Here is a 23,129-nt window from a genome sequence, read left to right on the forward strand (position 1 = left end):
GCCACGAGAGGACCACACAAGCCCCAGGAGGACCACACAGGCCCCAGGGAGGACCACACAGGTGCCAGGAGGACCACACAGGCCCAGGGGAGGATCACACAGGCCACGAGAGGACCACACAAGCCCCAGGAGGACCACACAGGCCCCGGGGAGGACCACACAGGCTCTGCTTGCTGACATCCAGTGGCCGAGCACAGCTCCTTGGCTCTTAGGGTGGGGACAGCTTTGTGGGGTGTTAATCCAGGGGCTGCTTTGACTGCAGCCTTTCCCAGAGCCGTGTGGGGTCCCGATGGCTTAGGGCTCCAATAGGCAGGGGAAAGGGACTGTAGGGATACCTGTGTACAGGAGAGAATGCAGCATGCACTGGGTCTCTGTCAAGGCCTTCGAATTCCCCATGTGTCCCTAAGCGCCAGCGCTGACCCTGCAGCAGCGCAGCCCCACCTCTTCCTCCCAGGCTCTGCCCTGGTCCCCGCCATTGACCCCAGGCTCCCCCCTCTCGCCCGCACAGCGTCGGGCCCTGCCTTGGCATCCCACAGACCGCAGGAAGTCTCTGACAGGAGGGACACTGTTATGAAGCGCCTGTCTTCTACACTGGGCAAGTCATTAAACGCGGAGGCTGGGTGAGCAGTAATTGTATCAGATCAGGTCTGTCAGGCACAGTTACACTCACTGCTCGGCTGATAAATGTGCAGGGTTCAAAAACTTGCACTTATTTGTTACATCTTTATTTAAATTCAGATTTAATTTTAGATCAGGAAAAGGCATCTTACTTTTTACAGTGACATCTACAAATGTCAGGAGGCGAGCAGATTCTGCGGCATGGCGTTTTATATTCTTTTGATTTCACATTTAAAACATGAAACGGTTCCCTTTTAATCACCTTGACCTAATTTGCTACCTTGCAAGAAATGTGTGATTTCCCAGAAATATCATTGAACTCTGGAAAGAAATGCTTGGGAAATGATCACCGCACCAATCTATAAGGGTTGATATCCTGAGTTCCAAGCTTCCAGCAAAGGCGGTTGAAGGTATGCACAGGATGCTTGAGAACATCAAAGCAAACCATGAAAAGAAAACACAGGGAAAGATGGACAGAAACACAGTTATGTAAGGAAGCGCAGAGAGGAGACAGAATTCAAAGATGCCCGTTAATGAGGAGAAAGAAGCACGGCCCAGGCCCAGTATTTCCAAAGCACATCCAGGCTCTGCATGAGTCCGTGGACTGGTACCCCACGACCAGGTGTCAAAGGCTGGAGACTCAGCACCCAGACCCGGGGCAGGATGCGTCTTCACCGCATCAGCAGCCTGCTTATTTCCCTTCACCAATGTTACCAGCACTAAGTGTCACATACATTCGCGGAGGAACGTGGACTCCATTCAGCCCGACTTATTTAATGCGTGAGGAAGTCTGCTATATCAAAAGATGGGTAGCCAGAAAGCTAAAACACCTTCTCGTGGGGAGACGCAGCGACGGGGAGGGACGGCGACGTGTGCAGCCACGATATTCCCCAGGGCCACGTGAAAGCTGAAGCTTCCCGTGAGGATGGGATGAAGAAAGGCAACGTTCACGGATGGAAGGGAGGATGCCCGTCTAGACCCATCGCACTCCTGCGCTGACTCCTGGGATTGCAACCCCTCCGTACAATGACTTAAAGTACATCATTTTTGAAAAGAGCTCAGTGGCTTCAGAGCCCGACACTCCCCTGGTGGAAGCAGCCATCAGGCCCAGGCCCCCAGGAGAAGGCCGCCGGGATCGGGACGTCACCCTCGACGCCTGACGACTGGAGGGAAAGGGGCTCCACGTCTCCCACTCCCCACGTGCATGCCCCAGGAAACTGGAGGCGGGGGGGACCAACGGCCACCAGGCTTGCAGCGGCTGTGTTACAGGGCCCCGCGTTCTCGCAGAGGCCCCTGGTGAAGAGGGTGGTGTCTGAACCCTTTCCGTTAGTCCGAGATGCTCGTGTCCACCCCGGGCCGCAGAGCGGTAGACAGGCTGCAGATGGCTTGCTTGTAGGAAAGATCTCTTGGGATGCTCTGAGAAGACCCAATCGCCATGTCAGAAATGACCACCCAAGGCTGCCCTGTTGGGAACGCCATGCCCACAGAGGGCCCCCAGCCTTCCTGCCACTGGTCAGTGCCAAGTACCGGTCACGTGAGCTCACATCTTGAAACTCCTCCCCAGAAAGGCTCTCTCAAAGCTCTGCACTCTCATGAGAGACCCCAGGCCTAGAGCACAAAATCATAAGCAAAAAGAATTTTAAAAAGGCAAGATAACTATGCGTGCCAACCCCTTAAATTTCAGGGTAATTTGCACCTAGCCATGTAATTTGGGTATCAATTCCATTAACTGCTGGAGACTATGGCGGCCGATCTTCCTGAAGCCACGTGGACAGGTCACATGGATCCAAACTCCAGGATCTGTTGACACGACGCTCAGCAGGTAACCCACAGCGTGTCCTCTGTGTTTAAAACTCAGCACATTAACCTCCTGTGAATTAATGTGCGCACAGCGTTTCCATAACGCCTGGCATATAATGAAGACTTGATAAATGACAGTTATTTCTATTATTATTCCTCGAGTGAAGGTGCTTCAGTTTCCTCTGTACCTTGCCAAGGAGCTCGCAGCAAAATCTGGTTATCTTGACTACTTCCTGGTTGATGTAGGTGGGAAGGAATGCACAGAGGCAAAGATGGATACCTCTTCTCTCCTGGAGAAGAGCTCCCGCAGCTCTGTCTTCTCACTGTCATTTGTTTCTCACTCTCCCCCACTCCCTCTCCTGCACCCCGCCTTGCTACACCTCCATCCCAGTCCCAGCAGACACTCCTACAATAATACTCTAGTTTAAGTTGCGTTCTTTGCCTGTCTTCCCCCATATTCAAGGGGCCACGTTTTGTTCTTTGACAACCACCCAGCTGTGCTCAGGGTGCCACCCCTCCACGCCCCTCCCCTTTTGGCAGACACATCCCACCACACCCAAACGCGGGTGGAGATGGGGCCCCGTGAGCCTTTCTTTGCCTGTGCAGACCTTGCAAGCACAGCCCCCGATCGGATCGATCTCTGCCTGCCGTGCAGCCCGGCCCCGGCTGCTGCCTTCACTCTTAAACCTGATGCCCTGTGCTCAGCAGATGCTTGGTAACGTTTAGTGATGGGTGACTATGTTATCGACTGGCTGAAGCCCTCTCCCTCTCCCAACAAGTGCCAAGTGAACTTGGCTGCTTCGAAAGACTCTCCAGGGAATTTCTCTTTCCTAAATCAACTCGGCTTGAACAGACCCCGAGTGAAACGCTTGCTCCCTCCCTCGGGTAGTCCTTGCTGCAATACATTTTTGATAGCGTATTTATTTTCTGCCAAGCAACAATGGGTCTCATGAAAAATGGGCAGTCTTGAGCGGCCAGAATGTGTGAGGAAGAATAACGCACTGATTAATCAACCTCACCAAACAGGCCGTGCCCTCCCAGTGGCAGGTGGAGACTTACACAAATTAAAAAAGATGAGGAGGATCAATTTTCTGGGAATCAGGAACCTAAGGGAGCCCTAGTAATCGCAGGTATGCTTTTTAGCTCTAAATGTCTATTTCTTTTCTTTCTTTTATTCATGGCACAATAGGAAAAATGAAAACAGTATTTCTCCTTTTCCTCCTTAGCCATTTTATCTTGTCCCTTTCTGATGCTCAGGAGAAGAAAGCAGTAAGATTTAAGCATACTTTATTTCTATATTCCTCCTCACACCTCAGTGGCCAAACAACTACATTTACAGCAAAATTAAATGACAAGACAAATCTCCAATGGTGGCCTTTCCGTGGAGCTTTTACTCTGGTCAGGGATCGGCCAATGGAAATCACTGAATCCATTATTTTGTTGTTGTTTAGAAATTTTGTCTAATAGCATCATGAACATTGATATTTAGGGCTTATTTCCAAAAAAAACATGAGCGAAGCCAACAGGAACAAGGGAGAAAGAAAAACTAGTTCACTCAGCTGCACAAAGGCCTGAAGGACAGGATTTTATGTCTAAGGCATGTGTATCTGTTCAAAAATAAAGGAAGAGGAAAAACTTGTAACAAGACACAAAATGTGTCCACGCCCCCAGCCAGTGGCCCCATCCTCCAGTCACATCCTCACCTGCAAACCCGTCTATTGTATTTCTACACTATCCCAAAAATCTAACTCACTGTAAAATAGTGTTTTCCTGGTTCCTATGCGTGCTGGCAAGTTGTTGCTAAGCACCTTCATTTCTCTCTCCCCCCCTCTCTCCCTCTCCATATATATATATATATATATATATATATATATATATATATATATATATATATATAAAACATAAACCCTAATTGGTGAATTAGTGTCTGAGAAGCACTGGAGTTGGCCAGAAGCACAGGTAGCACTGTTGGTGAGAACTGTCTTCCCAGGCTGGGTTGGTGGCTCACCCGTTATCCTAGCTACTGTGGAGGTGGAGCCAGGAGGACGGAGGCTCCAGGCAGTCCTGGGTGGGAAAGCTTGTCAGACTCTTTATCTCTAACTAATGAGCAAAAGGCCCAAATTGGAGGTGTGGCTCAAGTGGCAGAGCTCCAGTCTTGAGTGAAAAGGCAGTGGCCTCTGATGTGTTCCCACAGCGATGGAAAGCCGAGGGGCACTGAAAGTACAGGCTGTCGCCTGGCACGTCACTTTCCACGGTCTGCCCAGCCTTCGCTGGCCTCCATCTCAAAGTCGTCGTGGATATTTCACCGGGAAACCCTGGTGCCCACGGAGTGGTACACTTCATTCCATTTCCTGGAAAACTTGCTTTCTTCTTTTTCTAGCAATGGTGCCCGCTCCCCGCAGGAAAGTTCCAGCAGAACACTTGTGTCTCAGCTGTGGGGTTCTTTGAGGTTTGGAGGCCCGCAATTCCTGTTCTGTACAGAGCTCTGACCCCATGTTTGCAGGAGAACTTTCTAGGAGCCAGTGTAAATCCCTGGGCAGGGTTGGGGCTGGGGTTAGGGAAGGCCTTTTTAATCACCACTGACTTTGTTCTGACACATCCATTCTTATTCCATAAACATTCTGGCGAGTGCCGGAGCCCAGTGAGCGGCCTTTCTGAAGGGTCTGTGAGCTCACGCATCGGGACAGGCCTCCACCCGCCACCCCCAAAAGCTTTTCTCTGTAGCAGACACAGGACCTCCACCAGTCAGGGGAGGTCAGATGAGCAGCTGGAGAGGGACTGTCGCCCTGGGGCACCTTCGCGCTAGGGCTGTACCTCAAATAACAAACCCGAGGAGGAGGCATGCCTGGAATTTTCCAAAATGGCAGAGAGGACAGCAATGAGCTTGAGTACACAGCCTTCAGAGAGGAAATGAGAAGGAAAAGAGGTCACTGGAATCTTATAAATTGCACCCTTCTCTTTCAATGTGTGTTCAATTCTGTTCAAAGGCACACTCCGCCACGCTGCCTAAATTAGGTGACAAAATGATGGTGGCCAGAGGGGGGAGGGACAAGTTTTAGTATTGTTTTTTAATGTAATGTTGTCTTTCCATAGCAACAGGCGGTGGCTTGTTTTTTGGAGGCAGCTCTCAGATGAAGGCCTGTGCGGCCACACTCCACGGCTGAACCCGAGGATGGTGCAGGGGTTTCTCGCGGGTGGCCTCCATTTGCCTCCAGGGAGGGGCACTCAGCACCCTGGTCTTTAGGGTGTGCCTCACCTTGGTCCTGCTGGCCATGGAATGCCCTGATGACTGCGCTGACCTAGGTTCTCCAGCCACTTCCTGTCGGGGTCCCGCGCAGAGCCTCCGGCAGGGAGCACTCTGCCAGTGTGAGGGTAGGACAGGCATAGCTGGCTGCCGAGACTCCAGCATGTGGCCGCCGGCCGCTCTCCTGAGTGCAGGCAAGGCCCCTTTCTTGAGGCCCCAGGACTTGATCTCAGCAGCAGCCCCGGATCAGGTGTTGTCTGCGCCTGGCCCCACGCCATGCAACTCAAGGGCAAACTCAACATCACTGGACTGACTGGAGCCAGCTCCTGGTTGGAAGCGATAAGCACTTAGAGGCGCAAATAAAAACCCAGTTAGGGAGCTGAGCAGCCAGAAGGCAGAGAGCTATGACTCTCACATCTGAGCCAGAGGCGGGAGAGGTGATGGGAAGGTACTGCCAGACGGGGAAGATGGTTTCAGAGGGGTCATAAGATCCCGGCAATGGCCACACAGAGACAATCTTCCCCTCAAAAATAAAAACAGATCTTCCGTATATGGCATGACTATGCCAGGACGTGGCTGACGTCCCTCCGGTCCAGCAGTCCTGCTGATGGCTCTGAAGGGTGCTCCAGCCTGACTGGGGGACCCCGGCACCCCCCTTCTGCAGCACCAGCTGGTCCTCCCGCACACACTGCCCTCCCCCCTCACTTCAGGCCAGGCTGCCAGATTCAATCCTGGACCTCCCTTCTCAGAGACAAAGCGCAGAGACGCAGCGCTGCCTGGGAAGGAAGTCTCTGGGTTCCCCACGCCCAACTCTGCTCTGAAGGGAGAGTGCTGGTAACTGGAACCCTTGATTCCTCCTTCTGTAGAAACTCTGGAGGTTTCTAGGATAGAGAGAATGAATGCAATGGCACAACAGAGACAGTACCTCTGTGAAACACACCGTGAGCCACAACCAGTTTTGCTGTTTTCTGGATAACAAATCTCGTCGTTACAGATCTCATTCTACAAACACGCAGCCTCCTGGACCCTTCATTGAGCCAATTTCTCTTCTGGGCCATGACTTAAAAAGATGGTATAACTTCATCCGAGGATCTGGCAAGCATATGGCAAGCCGTGTTTTTCTCCCACCTGACAGGCACCCCTGCCCCTCTTTCTGCCTCACAGCTGCCTCGTGTTCTCTGGGAAGTGTGTCCTTAGCCTGGGAAGGTTATTCCAATTAACAAATGGGACCACACCAGGTCACACACATTTCTGCACATAAAATAAACAATGACTAGAATCAGGAGACAGCATGCAGAATCTTCCCTAGCTAAGAGGTAAAGGATTCACGACCAGAACACACAAGCTCACAGCCCAACAGTAGATGGGGTAAATGAACTGAACAGATGGTTCTTGGAAGAAGAAAGGCAATGACTAACAAAGACACATGCAGAAATGTTCCGTCCACTCTGCCAGAAGAAAGTGTAATTCAAAGCTCCATTAAGATTCCATCTCAGGGCCAGTAATGTGGCCTAGTGGCAGAGTGCTTGCCTCGCATGCGTGAAACCCTGGGCTCAATTCCTCAGTACCACATGCACAGAAAAAGCTGGAAGTGGTGCTGTGGCTCAAGTGGTAGAGCTCTAGACTTGAACAAGAGAAGGTCAGGGGCAATCTCACCTCAGTCAGAATGACCATGATCAAAAAAAACAAGTGTTGTCAAGGACGCAGAGAAAAAGGAATCCTTGCACACTTGCAGCCACTATGGAAGTCAGTACGGGGCGTTTTCCGGAAACTACCCACCAGCTCTACCTCAGAACCCTAGGTCTACCGCACCCCCGGAGTGGATCTGCAGGGTTTAAGTCTACATCTAGCAGAGAGGCTGCATACCCACGGCAAAGCGCTCCTCCTCTCTGTGTTGTCCCTGTGAGGCCCTGCAGTTCTCAGCCACTCCCCTCCCCACCACCCTTCCCTCCCGCCACGCTGGGCACAGGAGGGACAGAGCCCTCTCACTCCCAGCACGTCATCTTCCCTTCCTGGCTGATTTCCCGAGGCTTCGGACATCCTGGCAGGGTTGGGCTGCTGCTGAACTTCTTCCACGCGTGATCTGACACACGCTGACGTCACCGTCACTGAGGAACTTCACTGCCGAGGGTGGAGGCCGGGAGCGCAGGTGTGCAGGCAGGAGGGACCAGGAGTATCCATGTGTCCATGTGTCCAGTTTCCAGGTGTGCTCTAGGCGGCAGGAAGGCCCTCGTGACACCATGATAAACGAGGTTGTGGGGATAAATAAGGCTGGGCTTCATTTCCTTTTTATCTTTAATATATGCATCTGTGAGATGTGGCTACGTCAAGCTCTGTTACACTTGTGAACATGGGAGAGAGAGAAAGGTCCCTTTGGAGACCTCGCTGGCTCTGACTACCCGGAGATCCTTCAGGCCCCCTCCCTGTATTAATTTACTCTAGCAAGGGCTCTGCTGTCTGATCCACCGTTTGTGTGGAGAACCGCACGGGAGCCTGTGCCCAGCATGCCTCTGGCTTGAATCTTGAGAACAGTGGCATGAGAAGAACGCGATGCCACGAAAATACCATTTACCTTATCAAATTATTGTCCCTCACCTACGGCGTGCTAATGAGCAAGTGAGTGTCCACGGCAGGCTCCCGCAGAAAGCAGAAGAAGAGATTTTCTGTGGCTCATGTGGCTGCTCCCAGGACGCTGCCCTGCACAGCCCCACCGAGCCACTGGCATCCTTCCAGGGCCACACGGACTCTGCTGAGCTCCAGCCTCCCCTGCTGGGCTCTCTGGGGCATGGTGTGTTTGTCTGTCAGTGGGACTGGATCTTCAGCTCCAGGCCAGTTCCAGAGCCTGACAGTGGGGAACAATGGGGTCCGCTCAGCTCCGAGTGCTCCCCATTTCAGAGTGATTTTTGTGTTACTCTAAAGGCAGGCGTGTGGAGACATCCTCACTACCAAGTGTAGCTGGACTACAGGCAGTCCTTGCTCTTGATAAACAGGAAAACTGGCCTTGAGGCCAGTGGTTCCCGCAGCGTTACCTACAGCCAGCCTCAGGGAAGAACACTGTGAAGAAGCAAAGCCCCCGGTGCTGCTGAGCAGAGCTGGCCGTGGTGTCTGGGCAGACAGCTCTCGCCCCATGCCCAGAGGACATGTGCCAGTCACCGTGCACTCCCACCCCGGCACGCTGGTGTGGAGTATCTGCCTCTGAGACAGGGACATGCTCACGCTGGGATGCTTCTGACTCAGGACCTGGCACTACAGGCAGGTGCCCCCAGGCCCATGCTGGGGCAGACAGGTCCCCAGGGGAGGGAGGATGTGCCCTGCATGGAGTGACCTGTCTGGGCCATGTCTTGGCCTCTGCCTGTGATGAGCCATAGCAACTTCCTCTGCCATGCTGAGCACCCACTGCAGGTCTCAGACACCGTCCGCTGCAGCCCTGGGGAGGCGGTGGTCCAGGGTGGCCCCTGGCTGGGAACCCTGGCTGGCCCCGGTGACGCTCCGGCCGCCCTCCTCCTCCCCAGAGGCTGTGGACGGGGCCGCAGCAGTGAGCTCCCCCCAGGAGGCTCCCTGCCACACCCACAGCCTCTGAGCAGGAGCAGGCAGAGCGAGCGTGATGACTGACCACGCGAGCTCTGGAGGCCACGGCAGCTCAGGAACCTGTCAGCACAGCAGAGCTGGGGCCAGGTTGTGGCCTCCGGTAGGACGGTCAGTCTCCGCAGGCCGCTCCTCCTCTGTTCTTCCTTCCTGCCTGGTTCACACACCCTACTTCTTTTCTACCTGCCTCTCGACTTCCTCTTTGCCAAAGGCTGTGTGTACACCTGGAGGGGACACGTTTGGGTGAGATGAGTTTGCTCCTTCTAGATCAAAGGAGAACCTGCAGAATAAGCATGCTAGGCAAACATAACATTTGCTGGTCTCAGTAAACAGATTAGGGAGGGGAGGCGGCCCAAACAGAGTCAAGGCAACTCAATTACAGGACACTTATTGGACTTATTAGAGAAGAGACGCAGACTTTCATGTCCGAGCGAGGTTCCAGCTGGAAATCACTGCAGGTCACCAGGCAGCCAGCCAGTGACGTAATGATGCCTACAAGAGAGAGCTGGATGACAGAGGGACATCCCAACCCAGAGGCTTTTAACCTGAATCCGGGGCATTTCAGCTATCAGGGGACTGAGTGTGTTTCTCCAGCTAGGTTGATTTGGCCCATCGGGAGACATTCTTTTCTCACTGAGGAACAGGTTAGGAATGAGTGCAGACATGGCAGTCAGGAAGGCAGCGGCCCCAGGCAGACCCCGGAGCCCCAGCCCCACCCTGACCGCGGTGATGCTCTGTGTTCCTTTGTCTTGCGTAGGAAGCTCTGCTCTTAAAGGTCTCCTCTGGAAGACAGAAGAGAGAGACACATCTTTCAGGAAAGCGTGTCTACACGTGCTGAGGTAAAGATGTCGCTCCTGCAGGGCAGGGTGAGCATCAGGAACTCCTGGTGGGGCCGTCCTGAGGCCTCCAGCCCACTGCCCCTGGATGGCAGAAGAGTCCCAGGTGATGTAAGATAAACTAAGATGGCCAAGTCAGCCGTAAGAATGTTGGGGTCAGCCTGGAGGGAAGATGGGAAGAGAGGGGGGTCCAGCCACAGGGCACGTGAGGTGCTGAGATGGGCAGATCGCTTTCCTCACCCCCAGTCCCCCCCCCCATTCCCTCCTGTTTGCACTCCAGGAGCATCTGCCATTCTGGAAAGCGGCTCCTTCCACACCTGAGGAAGGAGCTCGCCTGCACCCCCAGGAGCTCCAAGGACCCCCAAACCCAGGGAACGTGCTCATGGCCCCTAGGGACATGGGAGGAACACAACAGGCCCAGGGAAGAAAGACCTTCCACCAGGCCCACGCGAGCAGAATGTTCTGGGAACATGGACAGTCTTTCTCCCCAGCCAGGATTTCAACCCGGCTAATAAGCTTCTGGAATTGCAAGACCTTCGAGGTTCAGAGAGCCCATATGGAGGACACTGTGCAGTGATACTAGCGTGAGACACCCGTCAGCAGGTTGGTGCCCAGGGCTCTGGAACGCCAGCCCGACCAGACCGTCTCTCCTCCCCATGTCTGTCTGTCCACCTAGAAAGACAAGGCATATCACAGGCCGGCTTCTGGCCACGTCGATCGCCCTGTGTGCGCTACAGGCAAAGTTGTGGTCCGGGGAGCCCCAGAGCGAAGACGAGTTTTAAGTGGTGTAAAGAACGTGGAGATGTGAGGCAGGAAGGGTCGGAAGGGCTCTGGTTTCTTTCTGCTCCACAAAGCTGGAGTCGTTTCCCACACAGTAAAACCACAGTCTCAAAAGCTGTGCCGTGGCTGGGCTGCCTGGCAACCCAGATGTGTGTGGGGAGGCGGTGAGGGGACGGGCAGGGCAGGAAACATTATTTCTTCACTTCTTCCCAAGCGGAAAGAAAATTGTTCCTTTTCTCTGTTCCAGGAGAATACATTTAAGATGACAAGCTGAGGAAAATGAAAACATCCCCTGCCTTTGGAGGCATCTGACGGGGGGAAATGAGCTTCAGACAGAGTGTGGGAAAATGGGTTTCCAGAACTTCTGAATCCAACCCAAATCAGTCTCCTCCCCAAATGACAAAGTCTGAGAGTGGTCCAGCTATGCTTAGGCACCAGACTTGCGCCCAGTGGGAAGTGAGGGTCCAGTCATTGCCCAGAGCCAGGCAGCTATCTGGAAAATGCCTCTGAGGGTTTTCCAAATCCGAAGACATAGAAGAGATCAGGAAAAAAAAAAAAAGAGACGACGCCTTGAAATTAAATTACAAGCGCATACACACAGGCTGTGATCAGTAATTAGAGGGATGGACTTGAGAGCTGGTCTAGACTCCGGCAGGGGAGGGTTTATCCTTCTACATGGCCAGGGCAAAGATTTCCACTTATAAGTTTGCTCCCTCACCACAGGGAGCCCCCTGAGGATGCCAGAGGATGTCAGAGCTCGGAAGAGCCGAGGGAAGGATGAGTGGAGGGTCTCAGCACATCGGGGCTGCCTGGCAGTGGGGCAACTCACACCCGTGTGCAGCACACTTTAAAATTAGAGTCTCCCACTGAAATCCCTCTGGACAGCCACAAGAGCCCAATGGCTGTTACCCTTGTGAAAGGGGCATGTGAGGCACACAGGAGCAAGGGGAGCACAGGAAGTCACTGTAGACTTGTGGTGTGGCCACAAGTTGAGTAACAAGACTTTTGGGGAGCGTGGTGCTGCTAGAACCTTACTTTCAGGCCCCAGCCACCACAGCTGCAGTGGAAGGAAGTTCTGTGCTTCAACTGCCAAGGTGAAAGTATTTTTTATGGCAGCTGTGGAAATCTAATACAAACTTTTGCTCTGGGTGGGGGGGGGGAGGAACAATATGGCAGTTCACAGACAGCAATGGCTGAAAGCAGGCTCCGATGTCCACCCACTCTTACCAAGCAAAAGATCCCACAGAGCCCACACTCTGGCTTCTCTCTAAAACCTCTGACCCTGACTGACGCACTCTTGAAGCTGTGCACACAACCCATTGATGGAGTTGCCATATCACTGTCCCTACAGAAGCAGCACGCACGCTCCACTTCCCCAAGGCCCCTGCTCATGCCGCTCCACCACAGTGGTGCTACATAGCACTGCAAGAAAGCACAGCTGGGTGGAGGGCCATTCGTCTAGCTGGGATTGGGGCTCAGTGGTACAGGGGCCTAGCATGGACAAGGCCCTGGGTTCTAACCCCGGCTTGACCAAAAGGACAATCTTATGTAAGTCCGTTCCACCTACACACAGGCCTTTCAACCATCACAGCTATCTAGTTCAGGAGGAAATCCCATGGCCATTACCCAATCTCCTCTCTCATCCCTGTCATCTCCTTGGGTCCTGGCAGCCACTACTCTACTTCCTGTCTCTATGGGGTCACCTGTTCCAGAAGCTTCATAAAAAAATGGTCATTGACTGTGTGGTCTCTTCTGTGTGGACTCTCTCATTCAGTATCATCAGTCAATCAAGGTTAATTTGCATTGCAGTGTGCACCAGAATTCCCTTACATGGGATTGTCATCTTCCACTAACTGGGCACATCACGTTTGCCGTTCACCCACGGAGGGGTGGACACCTGAGTGTGTTAGCTCCCATGCTGTGGGAACGGCGAATGGTGTCGCTCTTCCTGCTTGTGCAACATTCTCTAATTACTCTGCATCACACCAGGAGCCTATGGATATAAGCAGAGAGGGCTGGGGATGGAGTCTGTCTGTAGTAGATTCATCTTCCCAAAAACAATCCCCTTTAGAGGAGGTGAACTCCAACATCTGAGGGCCACCTGAATTCCTTTATCATACAGTGGAGCCTCCAGGAAAGACCTTGCCTATCTGCCAGAGAAAATGACACTTTTCTCAGCATTCTTGCACAAAGAGTCACCTTGTACATGTCTCTAAAAGCTTGTTCCTCCCCTGCATCCATCCTTTTTATTTATGTATTGGCACACGCTGGGAACATTTCTTGGCTGTTAAGCACAGGCGAAGCAGTGGTGCTGATTCCGACAGGGCAGGGGGGAGAGGGGAAGAGGACTTCAGTGGCTAATGACATTGACCGTATTTTACCCACCAGTCAAGCCAGGGCAGAACTCAGGAACCTGTAGGGCCCACAACCATAAGAGCTGGAGAGGAACAGAACATAGCCCTCCATGGCAGCTCAGGCTCCCACGCTGAAATCAAAGCAGGGGTCCTGGAGACAGCAGGTTCTGAGTGGAATAGCCTCTCTTGTACCTCTTGCTTCACCACACTTGACTTTTGAAAAGATCTTTTGTTAGGATTGATGTCCCCAGGGCTGCATTATCAGCTTGGCACAAATCCTACACAGCAGAGGGGACAGAGCAAGGAAACTGTTCTATTATTCTTGAGAATCATCAGAAGGTCCTAAATTGTGGGCAGAGAGGAGAAAGAGAAGTCCCTGCGCTGACGTTAGGTGAGGATTGGCTTAAGACGAGGAGGGGTGAGGAGGAGGAAGAGATGACAGGATGAGGAAAGGGAGGGTAGTGGAGAAGAAGGGGAGGAAAAGAGAGGAAAGAGGGGTAGAGGAGGGCCCATGCAGACTGAAATTCCACTTGACAAACTGTCAGAGTGGATCACCTGCTCAATACAGATAAAGTCCGGGCCCTGAGATGTGTCCACTCTCTCTATAACCTGACCTTCTAAACAGTGAGACTCCATCTTCTGGAAGAGGGTGGATCCCTTCACACAGTCTCCAGGCAGCCTGTGGACGCCCGGGTTACTGAGGCCAGCTGGTCCCAGACACAAGTGTCCTCAGCTGCACGCGTCTGGGGCTTCAGTGCACTTTATGTAAAACGGCGAAGCCAAGTTTTAAAGTAACCATCCTTGTCAACCACACTTAAAGTAACACAAAGCATGGGATCACATCCTGTTAGTTCCCGTCATCAACATTTCCCCAGCGACTCATACAAAAGATTCACGCCATGACTGCCTGTCACCCACTGGCCTAGCAGAGAAACTGACTTTGGCGATCTCTATGTCTAGCATGCGATCCCCATCTGCGCTTGAAGAAATGCCGTCCCCAGAACGTGCCCAGAGCACAGAGAGACAGGTACGACTTCGGGATGGTCTGCGGGCCCAGCTGCGGGGCGGCCTCCGGGAGGCGCTGGAGGAGTTGAAGGCTTCGGCCGGCTAGGGTTTCACTGGGCATGCGCCCTGCGGCCCAGCGTCTGGGTACGCATGCGCTCTGTGGCCAGCGTCTGGGTACGCATGCGCTCTGCGGACAGGCGTCTGGGTGGGCATGCGCTCTGTGGCCAGAGTCTGGGTGCGCATGCGCTCTGCGGGCCAGCATCTGGGTGGGCATGCGCTCTGCGGACCGGCGTCTGGGTGGGCATGCGCTCTGAGGGCCAGCGTCTGGGTGGGCATGTGCTCTGCTGACAGGCGTCTGGGTGGACAGGCGCTCTGCGGGACAGCGTCTGGGAACGCATGCGCTATGTGGGCCAGCGTCTGGGTGGGCATGCGCTCTGCGGGCCAGCGTCTGGGTGCGCATGCGCCCTGTGACCCAGCGCCTGGTTGGGCATGCGCCGTGTATCACTGCTTAACTGTGGTGCAGACCCCCGCATCCCAACCACTCACCGGCAACATGTCACCCCACCAAGCTTAAGAAACAACGACAGCGACACTGGCCGCACCCCCACAAGTTACAGGTCTTGGTTCTTTGCACGCGCTCGCCTGCGCGCACACGTAGTGAAGCATTCCCGTCCTTTCCCATCCCTCAACCGTGGCAGGTCCCACGTGGCCAGACCGCGCGTGAAGACCAAGCGCAAGGACGGCTGCCGATCCCGCTGCAGGCTGGTACGCTCGGGGCCGGCCCAGGGCGCGGGCAGGGCGGCCCCGGTGGCCCAGGGCAGCCCTCCGCGGGAGCCGCCGCTTCGGCCCCGGGCCAGGGTCCCGAAGGCGGCGCAGCCTCCCCTCCACCCCCACGAGGGCCCGGCTGGGCCAGGGCGCCTACCTGAGGACGAAGAGGTCCACGGTGGAGTTCCCGGCGACGGTGACAGAGGCGGTGACCACGTCTCCCGGCCTGACTGGCCGGGAAGGCAGCCAGACGGCCACGTTGGCGTCCAGCCGGAGCTCGCGGAGCTGGGCGGCGTCCTGCGCGCGGCGGAGGCCGACGGCGCCGATCCTCCGCGGGCGGGCGGTCCTGTCCTCGGGTCCGGGCCCGTCCCGCCCGGGGCGGATGGCGTTGCCCTGCCGGGCCTCGCCCCCGGCGCAGTCCCAGCGCGCCGCCGCCCCGGGCTGCACCGAGTAGAAGAGCTCCACGCGGCCCGCGTCCTGCGGCTCGGGGCTCCTCCCGCGCCCGGCCGAGCCCGCGGGCGCGCCGAACCAGCCGGCCGGCAGCTCCAGCTCGGCCAGGCACAGCCCCAGCGCCCCGCCGGGCCGGCAGCCGCCCCGCACCTCCCGCGAGTCCCGGACGGCGGAGACCCGCAGGCAGGGCAGCGGCTGCTCCGGGGCCCGGCCGTCGCCCCAGTCGCGGCCCAGGACGTGGAAGAGGACCTGCAGGCGCGGCCGGCTCGCGTCCACCGGGTCCCGCAGGACGTGGGCCCGCAGCCGCCAGCCGGAGGGCGCGGCGTCGGGCGGCAGCGCCGTCTCCACCGAGTACGGCCCGTAGCTGGCGGCCAGCGCCGGGGGCCGCCGGGCCCTGTAGGCGAAGAAAGACTGGACGCGGGCGCGCAGGCTGGCGTTCCGCGGCGGGTCGGGGCGGCTCTCCCGCAGGAAGAAGGAGGTGTCCGCCCCAAGGACCTGGAGGCTGGCGGGCAGGTAGGGCGGCGCGGACGACGACGGCGGCGACGAGGACGACAGCCCCTGGAGGTTCTCGGCGGCGGCGGCGGCGGGGGCGCGGGCCTCGATCACTGCGGAGGGAGGGAGACAGGGGAGGCGTCAGCCGGGCCGGGCCCGGGAGGGGGGGGCGGGGCGCGGCGTCAGCGCCGCGAGGCCCCAGGGCCCGGCTGGGACGGTGTGCGCACGCGTTAGCGTGTGGGTGCGTGCGCGTGCACGTGTGAGCAAGTGTGTGTGCGTGCACGTGCGTGCGCATGCGTGCGCATGCGTGCGGGGTGTAGCGGTGCGTGTGCGCGTGCGCAGTCCCGTCCCGCGCCGTGGACTCGGAGCCCCACACTGCGGCCGGGCCTGTCCGTCCCCAGGCTGGCGCTGCACCTCTAGGCCGCTCCTCCCGGAACCTCCCGGAGCCTTCCGGAGCCCGCCCGGCGACGCCCGCCCAGGACTGCCGCCGACGTCCTCGCCTCGCCGGGCGGAAGGCCGGGCAGGTCCGCCGAGGCCCGGGAGCCGCGTCCGGGGTCAGCGTGGCGCAGAGCCGGGGGCGCCGAGCCGGGGCGCCTGGCCGCCAGGGCCGCCCAGGTTTTATGGAACAGGGACACAGACCAGTGAGGCAGCAAAACAAACCCATCAGCAAACCGCAGAAGAACTCAGGCCGAGGCAGAGGAGCCGCCTCCGCCCCACCCAGTGCCGGGGCGCTGCGGGTCAGCGGTGAAGCCAGGGCCGGCCCTGCGTCCCAGCGCAGGGCTGAGCCGGCCTCCAGTCAGGCCCAAGACCCGTTCACTCAGTGAAGAAAAACGACAAGCTGGGGAACGTCGGCACCGCGTGTCCTGGTGACGGGAGGCTAGGGCCACTGCTGGAGAGAGATCTTGTCGTGAAGGGAAGAAAGGAATAATAATAATAAAAGAGAAGAAACAATCCCCATTAAAGTTGCCCTTACATACTCAAAACTATGAACAGATCGCCTTTCTTATTGATCGTGCTGGCAGAAATTACCAAGTATCTCAGCAAACTCATCAGGACAAGACTATGTAGGTGGAAAAGACTCCAGCACGTTGCGACTGACACATTGACCCTAGCCTCCGTAAGAAATCAGCACTATCTAATGACACGCCATAGGCATTGTCCTGCTTGAATCCACGTGACACAGACACAGCTGGGGGTACGGGATGAGTCTGCATTGGGACATTGTTATTAATCACAAGTTGTTCCTACAGTGGCATGGCACACTGTGACACAAACCAACACACAGAGGTAGGAAATGGTGGGCTTCACACAGCCAAAAAGACTGCACACTCCCGACAGCGAGGGCGGACGGTCTGTACCAGCCAGTACAGACAGATTTCCAGGGCGTACTGTTAAGTACAAACGCCAAGTACAAAGACCGCTTATCGCATGGTGCCTTTTGTGTGAGAAAGAAGGGAAGATCACAGCAGTCTATGTCTGCCCATTTGTGGCACACACAGCCCATCAAGGACCAGTCAGCATTCTTGACTGGTTATCAACTGGTGCCCAGACAGAAGAGCCGAGAGTTCAGGCTGGGGAAGAGGAATGAAAGGGCAGAGTGGATGCATTTTTTTTTTGGAATATGTTAGCATTTTACATACGATAATGAACTTGGTGAGTAAAAACCCTAAGCCAAACCATCTACTGAGAAAAAGGGGGACAACATCTGCAATCATTCTCCAAAATAGTGAATAAGATTGTATCAATGTTACCTGCCTTGTTTTCATTAGTGTCCTGTGATGATGTAAGAGCATCTCTTCATTAAAAAAAATCCTTTGAAGTATATAGTAGGAAAGGAACATTATATGTACGAACCAGTCTCGGACATTGAAACTGTCACAGAGAGAGAGAGAGAGAGAGAGAGAGAGAGAGAGAGAGAGAGAGAGAGAGAGAGAGAGAGAGAGAGAGAGAGATGGTGGGGGGAAAGGGGCATCAGAGGTGTTCTTCCCCACAACCCTTTCTTCCAGGGAGCTATCGATCCTTGGAGCAAAGACCTCCCCCTTCCTGCAGGAACACAGCCAGGCCTGCTGCAGTACGCCAGCCTGCAGGCTGGCGTCGAGTCCTCCCTCACAAACAAAGCCAAGCAGCCCCAGTATTAAATGCCAGGAGTCCTTAATCCTTCCGTGGCAGGGACTCTACCCACAGATCAAAGCTACCTTTGCTGAGGCAGCCAGATGAACTTGAGTTGTCAAGATGGCGTTCCAGGAAATGAGGCTTCTGCCTGTGCCTGGCCCCGAGGTCCCCTCCCAAGGACACAGCAACGTGGGCACCTGTCCTCTTCCCTCTGAGAGGGGCTCAGCACTTCTCTTAACCCATTCCACCCATCACTCCAGAAGCCCTCCCACGGCATAAAACTGCAGGAAGAGTTCTGGATCTCCATACTCAATGGAGTCATCAGAAATTTTAGCAAAACTTGTAATATTTTAATTTTTTAAAAATCCAACCAATTGTGACATCGAATCCTTTTCTTTTGAAATATGCATCCCTATCCCAAAACAGAAAAGTATCTTGGATCTCAAAGCGTAGAGAAATAGAGATTTATCTCTTTGCCGAAGGCTTCAGAAACCAACTAGAGGATGGTAAGCCAAAGCCTGTCTGCCCCTGGGTCAAACACTGTCTCCTCATCCTCCTTCTGCAAGCACAGATTTGGAAGAATGTTTCAAGGTGGACTTTTGCTGAGGAACAAATGCTGGGCTTAGTCTCCACATGGGCTTGCCTGCCTGTCACCTCTTGGCCGCTCTTCCGTTTCCCAAGCAGGGAGCAGACAGCACCAAGCTCCAGCCTTCTCTGCTGAGCCCACTTCTGAATTCTAAGTCATAAGACTGAATTTGAGCCAAGAGTGCTGTGAAGGGAGGGCGGGGACCTTGGGCAGAGGCTAAGGGTGTACATGGAAGCCACAGAGAGAGACCCAGGCTGGACGACTCGCCAGCCATGTGACATGCTGATGGTAAGGGAGGCTGGAAGTCACACCCAGTCTTCTGCTGCTGGAGGCTCTGCCCACGGCACAAAACCATACCCACGGGACAGCCTGGCCCGAACCACGGGACAGTCATGCCCAGGGGACAACTGGGCCCACCCAAGGGCAGTGAGGTGAGACGACCCTTCCCGTGTTTACCAGTTGCCTAGGGGCTCCAGGAGGGTTGGCTGTTATTATCCGTTCATTTCTGACTGTACAACAGGTCCAGGCCTGTCCAGTACCCAAAGACGGACTGCCACTGGTCCACGGCGTGTCTTTCCCATCCCCATGGCCCGTATGCACCTGACAGGCTGAACAGCCTTCCTGTCCCCTCAGCACCTCTCGGGTCTCAGGAATTGCCAGCACAGTGGACTGAGGAACTGGAGGCGAATGCCAGCTTTTGCTGGACACGTTTTTCTAAAACGTTATCTGCCGATTTCAAGGACACCAGCCCACGGCTGCCATGTCACCGGAGCCCTGTGACACAGTCTTCTCCTAGTCTGGTTCAGCCGCTCACACCAGAGAGACACGGCGACTGAGTGATTTCTCAGGGCCCAGTCAATAGCCTGGAGAACCCAGTGCTGGCGTCCCAGGGCCATGGAAAGAGGCGCTGTGGGGGGGCAGGGGGGAGAAGATGACAGCTGTGCCTCTCTGCGGGTCCTTGGTGACAGCTGTCTGATCACTGTCACCTCCCGGTCTATCCATTCTCTTTGTCTGTGTCTGCCGGCAGACTCAGGGATCGTGTAGCCCTATCGCTTGCTCCTCACAGGACTCCACTGCAAAGCTGTAGCTGGAAATGGAGTTTTTGAGGTGCGGAGATAGTAGACCTTAGGAATGGCTGTGTCACCTGGCATCCAGACCCAACCACACGGGGGATGACCTTGTTAGCTGACCGGATGCATTCATGGCCTGCACTGCCAGGCTCACATACAGACATGCTGACTGGGTGACACCTCCTGGCTGACTCTGAGGGAAGGTGAAGGAGCAAGGCGGTGGCCCGTGGGCTGGGGGGAGAGGAAGCCAGTCTAGCAAGACAGGCAGGGATGGATTTTGCTCCAAGATGGATACCCATTGTGGCTGTAAAAGAAACACAGGCATATGCACAGTGGTGCCTGGGTCAAGAGCCATCCACCGAGACAATGCCGATGTTGTGAGCGGCTGCAGCCTCGCATGGCATCCTCGCCCCAGGAGCATCAGTGCCAGGCACGGCTCTGCCTCCGTGGAGGTGCTGGTGTGAGTGAGCCTGACACAGTGCCCACCCTAGGAGGACCCAGCCTGTCCAGTTACACACATGCAGAATGCTCGGTCACGGTAACCAACACTGCTTCTGCTCCCACGCGTTCTCTTCTGCTAGAGAGGAGACGGTTCGCCACAGGCGGCTCGGAGGCCTACACCAGCGGATGCCTCAGCTGTCTTCTGTTCACCAAGCATGGGGACTGCGTCAGGGGGCTGCATCCAGAGGTGAACGCACACCATCCAGGCTTTTGTGGGCCCGCTCTGTGGTGTTCACCTGATGGAAGAATTTCACAGGGATGGAGTTCTCAGGATGGGCCATATTGGGAAGAGCCCCGAACCCCCTGCAAGGAGCCTCACAGACAGGGGGCGCTGCTTCAGAACAGGCTGAGAAAGGGCTGTTTACAAAGACCATCTAAGTGGGCGCTTCCCAGCAGAGGGTGACTTCTGCCCCCACGAGACACTGAGCAGTGTCTGGGCAGACCGGGAGCAGGGTGCGACTGGCATCAAGTCTGGGCAGACTACCAATCCAGCGTGATCTCAGAGAAAGTGCCAGGTGGCCATCCAGCATTACATGGAAGGAACGCAGGAAGCATGTGAGTCCAGTCTTCTCCAGTAGAAGACAAAAGTAACCACAGCAAGTATCTCCAGAGCCAGACAAGCTCCACAAGGAGTCAATGTGTCCCTAAAGCACACAGCACTCACTTGGTGGGGTTTCTTTTCACAAATACCTTAAATACCCCAGTCTTACAATACAATCCTTATGTTTTGACTGAGTTGCCTAAAACTCCCATAGGTCAACAAGCGATATTTTCTGCAAGCCTGGCAAGAATGTGGGAACTGTTATTCCTTTCAACAACATCATCATCATCATCATCATCATCATCATCATCTCAACTACATTGGTAAGTTGTAAAAGAAAGCTCTGGGGGCTTGAGAGATTGTCAGTGATCACACGTGAAGACTGACGGCTGTGTGGTATGCAGGCCAGAAGGAAAGCTGAAGTCAGGGAGGCTCACGATCTCAATGGCCGCAGCGCCTTCGGCCTCAGACATCTCCATTCACCCAGGTGACATCAGACACCTGACAGGCACAGCCCCCATCCCCTGCCTCTCTGTGCCTCAAGGACAGCAGGACTGGACTTACCTTCCATGTCACTGCGGCTCGCTGGAAACACAAGCCAGCCCAAGACTTTCCCTTCCCCGCTTGTGATTTATTAACATTTCTCAGACTCAGAATGTCTCTTTCTGCTAAATGTAGCCATTGTTTCCTTTCTCTTGAAACAAAAGGCACCTTGATAAATGGATTATTTGATTTCAATGCCTCTTGTGAGTGAACTCCAAATATCCTTTGGTGAAATTACATCTCCCAGCTTGCGGTTTTGTGACAGTAAAACCCCTTCAGAAGGGCAGGTGCTTAGACTCCTGCTGAGCCCCAAGGGGGTATCCCCTCTCTCCAGAGCTGGAGACACGCCCTGGTGGCTCACAGGTGCTTCGGGGCTGGCACGGGAGAAGCAGGCAAATACCCAGAGTCTCCGGCCTGGTCAGCATGGAATAGTGCCCTGGGTGGGCACAGAGGGAAGGTAATAAGCCACATGCAGGTTGTCTCATGAAAGGCATTGGTATTTCCTGGTGTGGACCTGGGTGAGGCCCCTGGGTTGATACTTCCATGTCCACTTCTTCCCGCTGCACTGCCAGAGACAGGGAGGATGTAAGAGGAGGACAGCCTGAATGTGACCGTCCTGGGTGACCACTGTGTGGACGCAGTGTGATCCTGCCTCTGGCCTTTCCTGTTGTGGTGTCACAGTCAGTAAGGCATATCAGAGTCCGGCAAAGGCCTCTCAGGTCACACAACTGAGCTCACCCAGCTTAGAAAGAGATCTGAGGAAGGGGCCAGAAACTTCTCCTTCCAGGCAGTGGATCTACGTGTTTCTTTGAATTTCTGGGCCAAAGAGTCTCCTTGTAGCTCTCCGACCTGCTGTGGACAGAGCCTGGAAAAACACAGGCTTTTCCTACAGACTCAAGCCCTGTCCCATTACTAATAATCTTCTAAATCAAACATACTTGGTGTCTAGCCATATAAAAGCAGGTGGAGGTCTGCACTGGGATCTCAGGGGGCCGAGCCCGATGCTCTGTGTGGGGAAGGCCTGGGGAAGCTAAGCACCCTACAAAGGACACCAACCTGTGGGGAGCCTGTCCCCACAGCCACGGCGACTGCCCTGAGCATGTCCCCAGAGCCGATGGTGACTTGTCCCCAGAGGTCTTTGCAGTTGGACCCCTATGCCGAGTTTGCCTTGTTGAGCCAACCTGGGAACCTGGCCTCTACTATGCCTCCAAAACAGTTTGGAAATGGAGGTAGAAGAAATATAATATATATATATATATATATATACATATATACGCGCACACATCTATACCTCTATATACCTATATGCATATATATATCAGGATATGTAGGTATAAATGTGTATGTGTATATATATATCAGGAGGAATGGAGACATACAACTGGAGCTTTCTTCCAGTAGAATTTAAATAATGGCCTTGCATTCAGGCAGCATATGGCTGGAGAAGGTTTAACAGTGTCTATTCAGAGAGATACAACAGCATGAGCTACAGATGGAGTGTTATCCATAATGGAACCTCACATTAATCCCGAGTCCAAATTATCTCAATTCATGTAAATAAAAAGAACAGCATTCCTGTTTTGTTTTTTTTTAAATGACGGTCTTTTTCCTTGCAGATAGCTTATTTTTTTTTTAATATAGTGGCCACATTTTCCCCCCAGTAATTGCAGATAATTTTTTTTAAAGTCTCTATGTCATTGAACCATCTACATGGCTTTCTACCCCCTCCCCCCAACATGTGAGTTGTGTTTGCTTGCTTGTTAGCATCTGCAGGTTTGAGTGGTTATGCCAGTATTTAGGTTGATTGTATTAATGGCAAGTCTTTGGTACAAAGTAGAAAATGCTTT

General features: G+C 54.6%; 1 protein-coding gene across 1 annotated transcript in view; it reads right to left on the bottom strand.

Moving 5' to 3' along the window:
* Positions 1 to 23,129, bottom strand: part of Tmem132c (transmembrane protein 132C) — a 140,144-nt gene that overhangs the window by 58,025 nt on the left and 58,990 nt on the right. Inside the window, exons 2-3 of the mRNA XM_090319948.1 lie at positions 16,029 to 16,042; positions 15,145 to 15,995 (exon numbers count right to left, since the gene is read on the bottom strand). Coding sequence (XP_090176074.1) covers positions 15,145 to 15,995; positions 16,029 to 16,042 — 865 coding nt within the window. The remainder of the gene's footprint in view (positions 1 to 15,144; positions 15,996 to 16,028; positions 16,043 to 23,129) is intronic.

Source organism: Megascapheus bottae, chromosome 28, assembly GCF_031878675.1.
Source record: "Megascapheus bottae isolate mThoBot1 chromosome 28, mThoBot2.hap1, whole genome shotgun sequence".
In the NCBI taxonomy this organism is placed as follows: domain Eukaryota; kingdom Metazoa; phylum Chordata; class Mammalia; order Rodentia; family Geomyidae; genus Megascapheus; species Megascapheus bottae.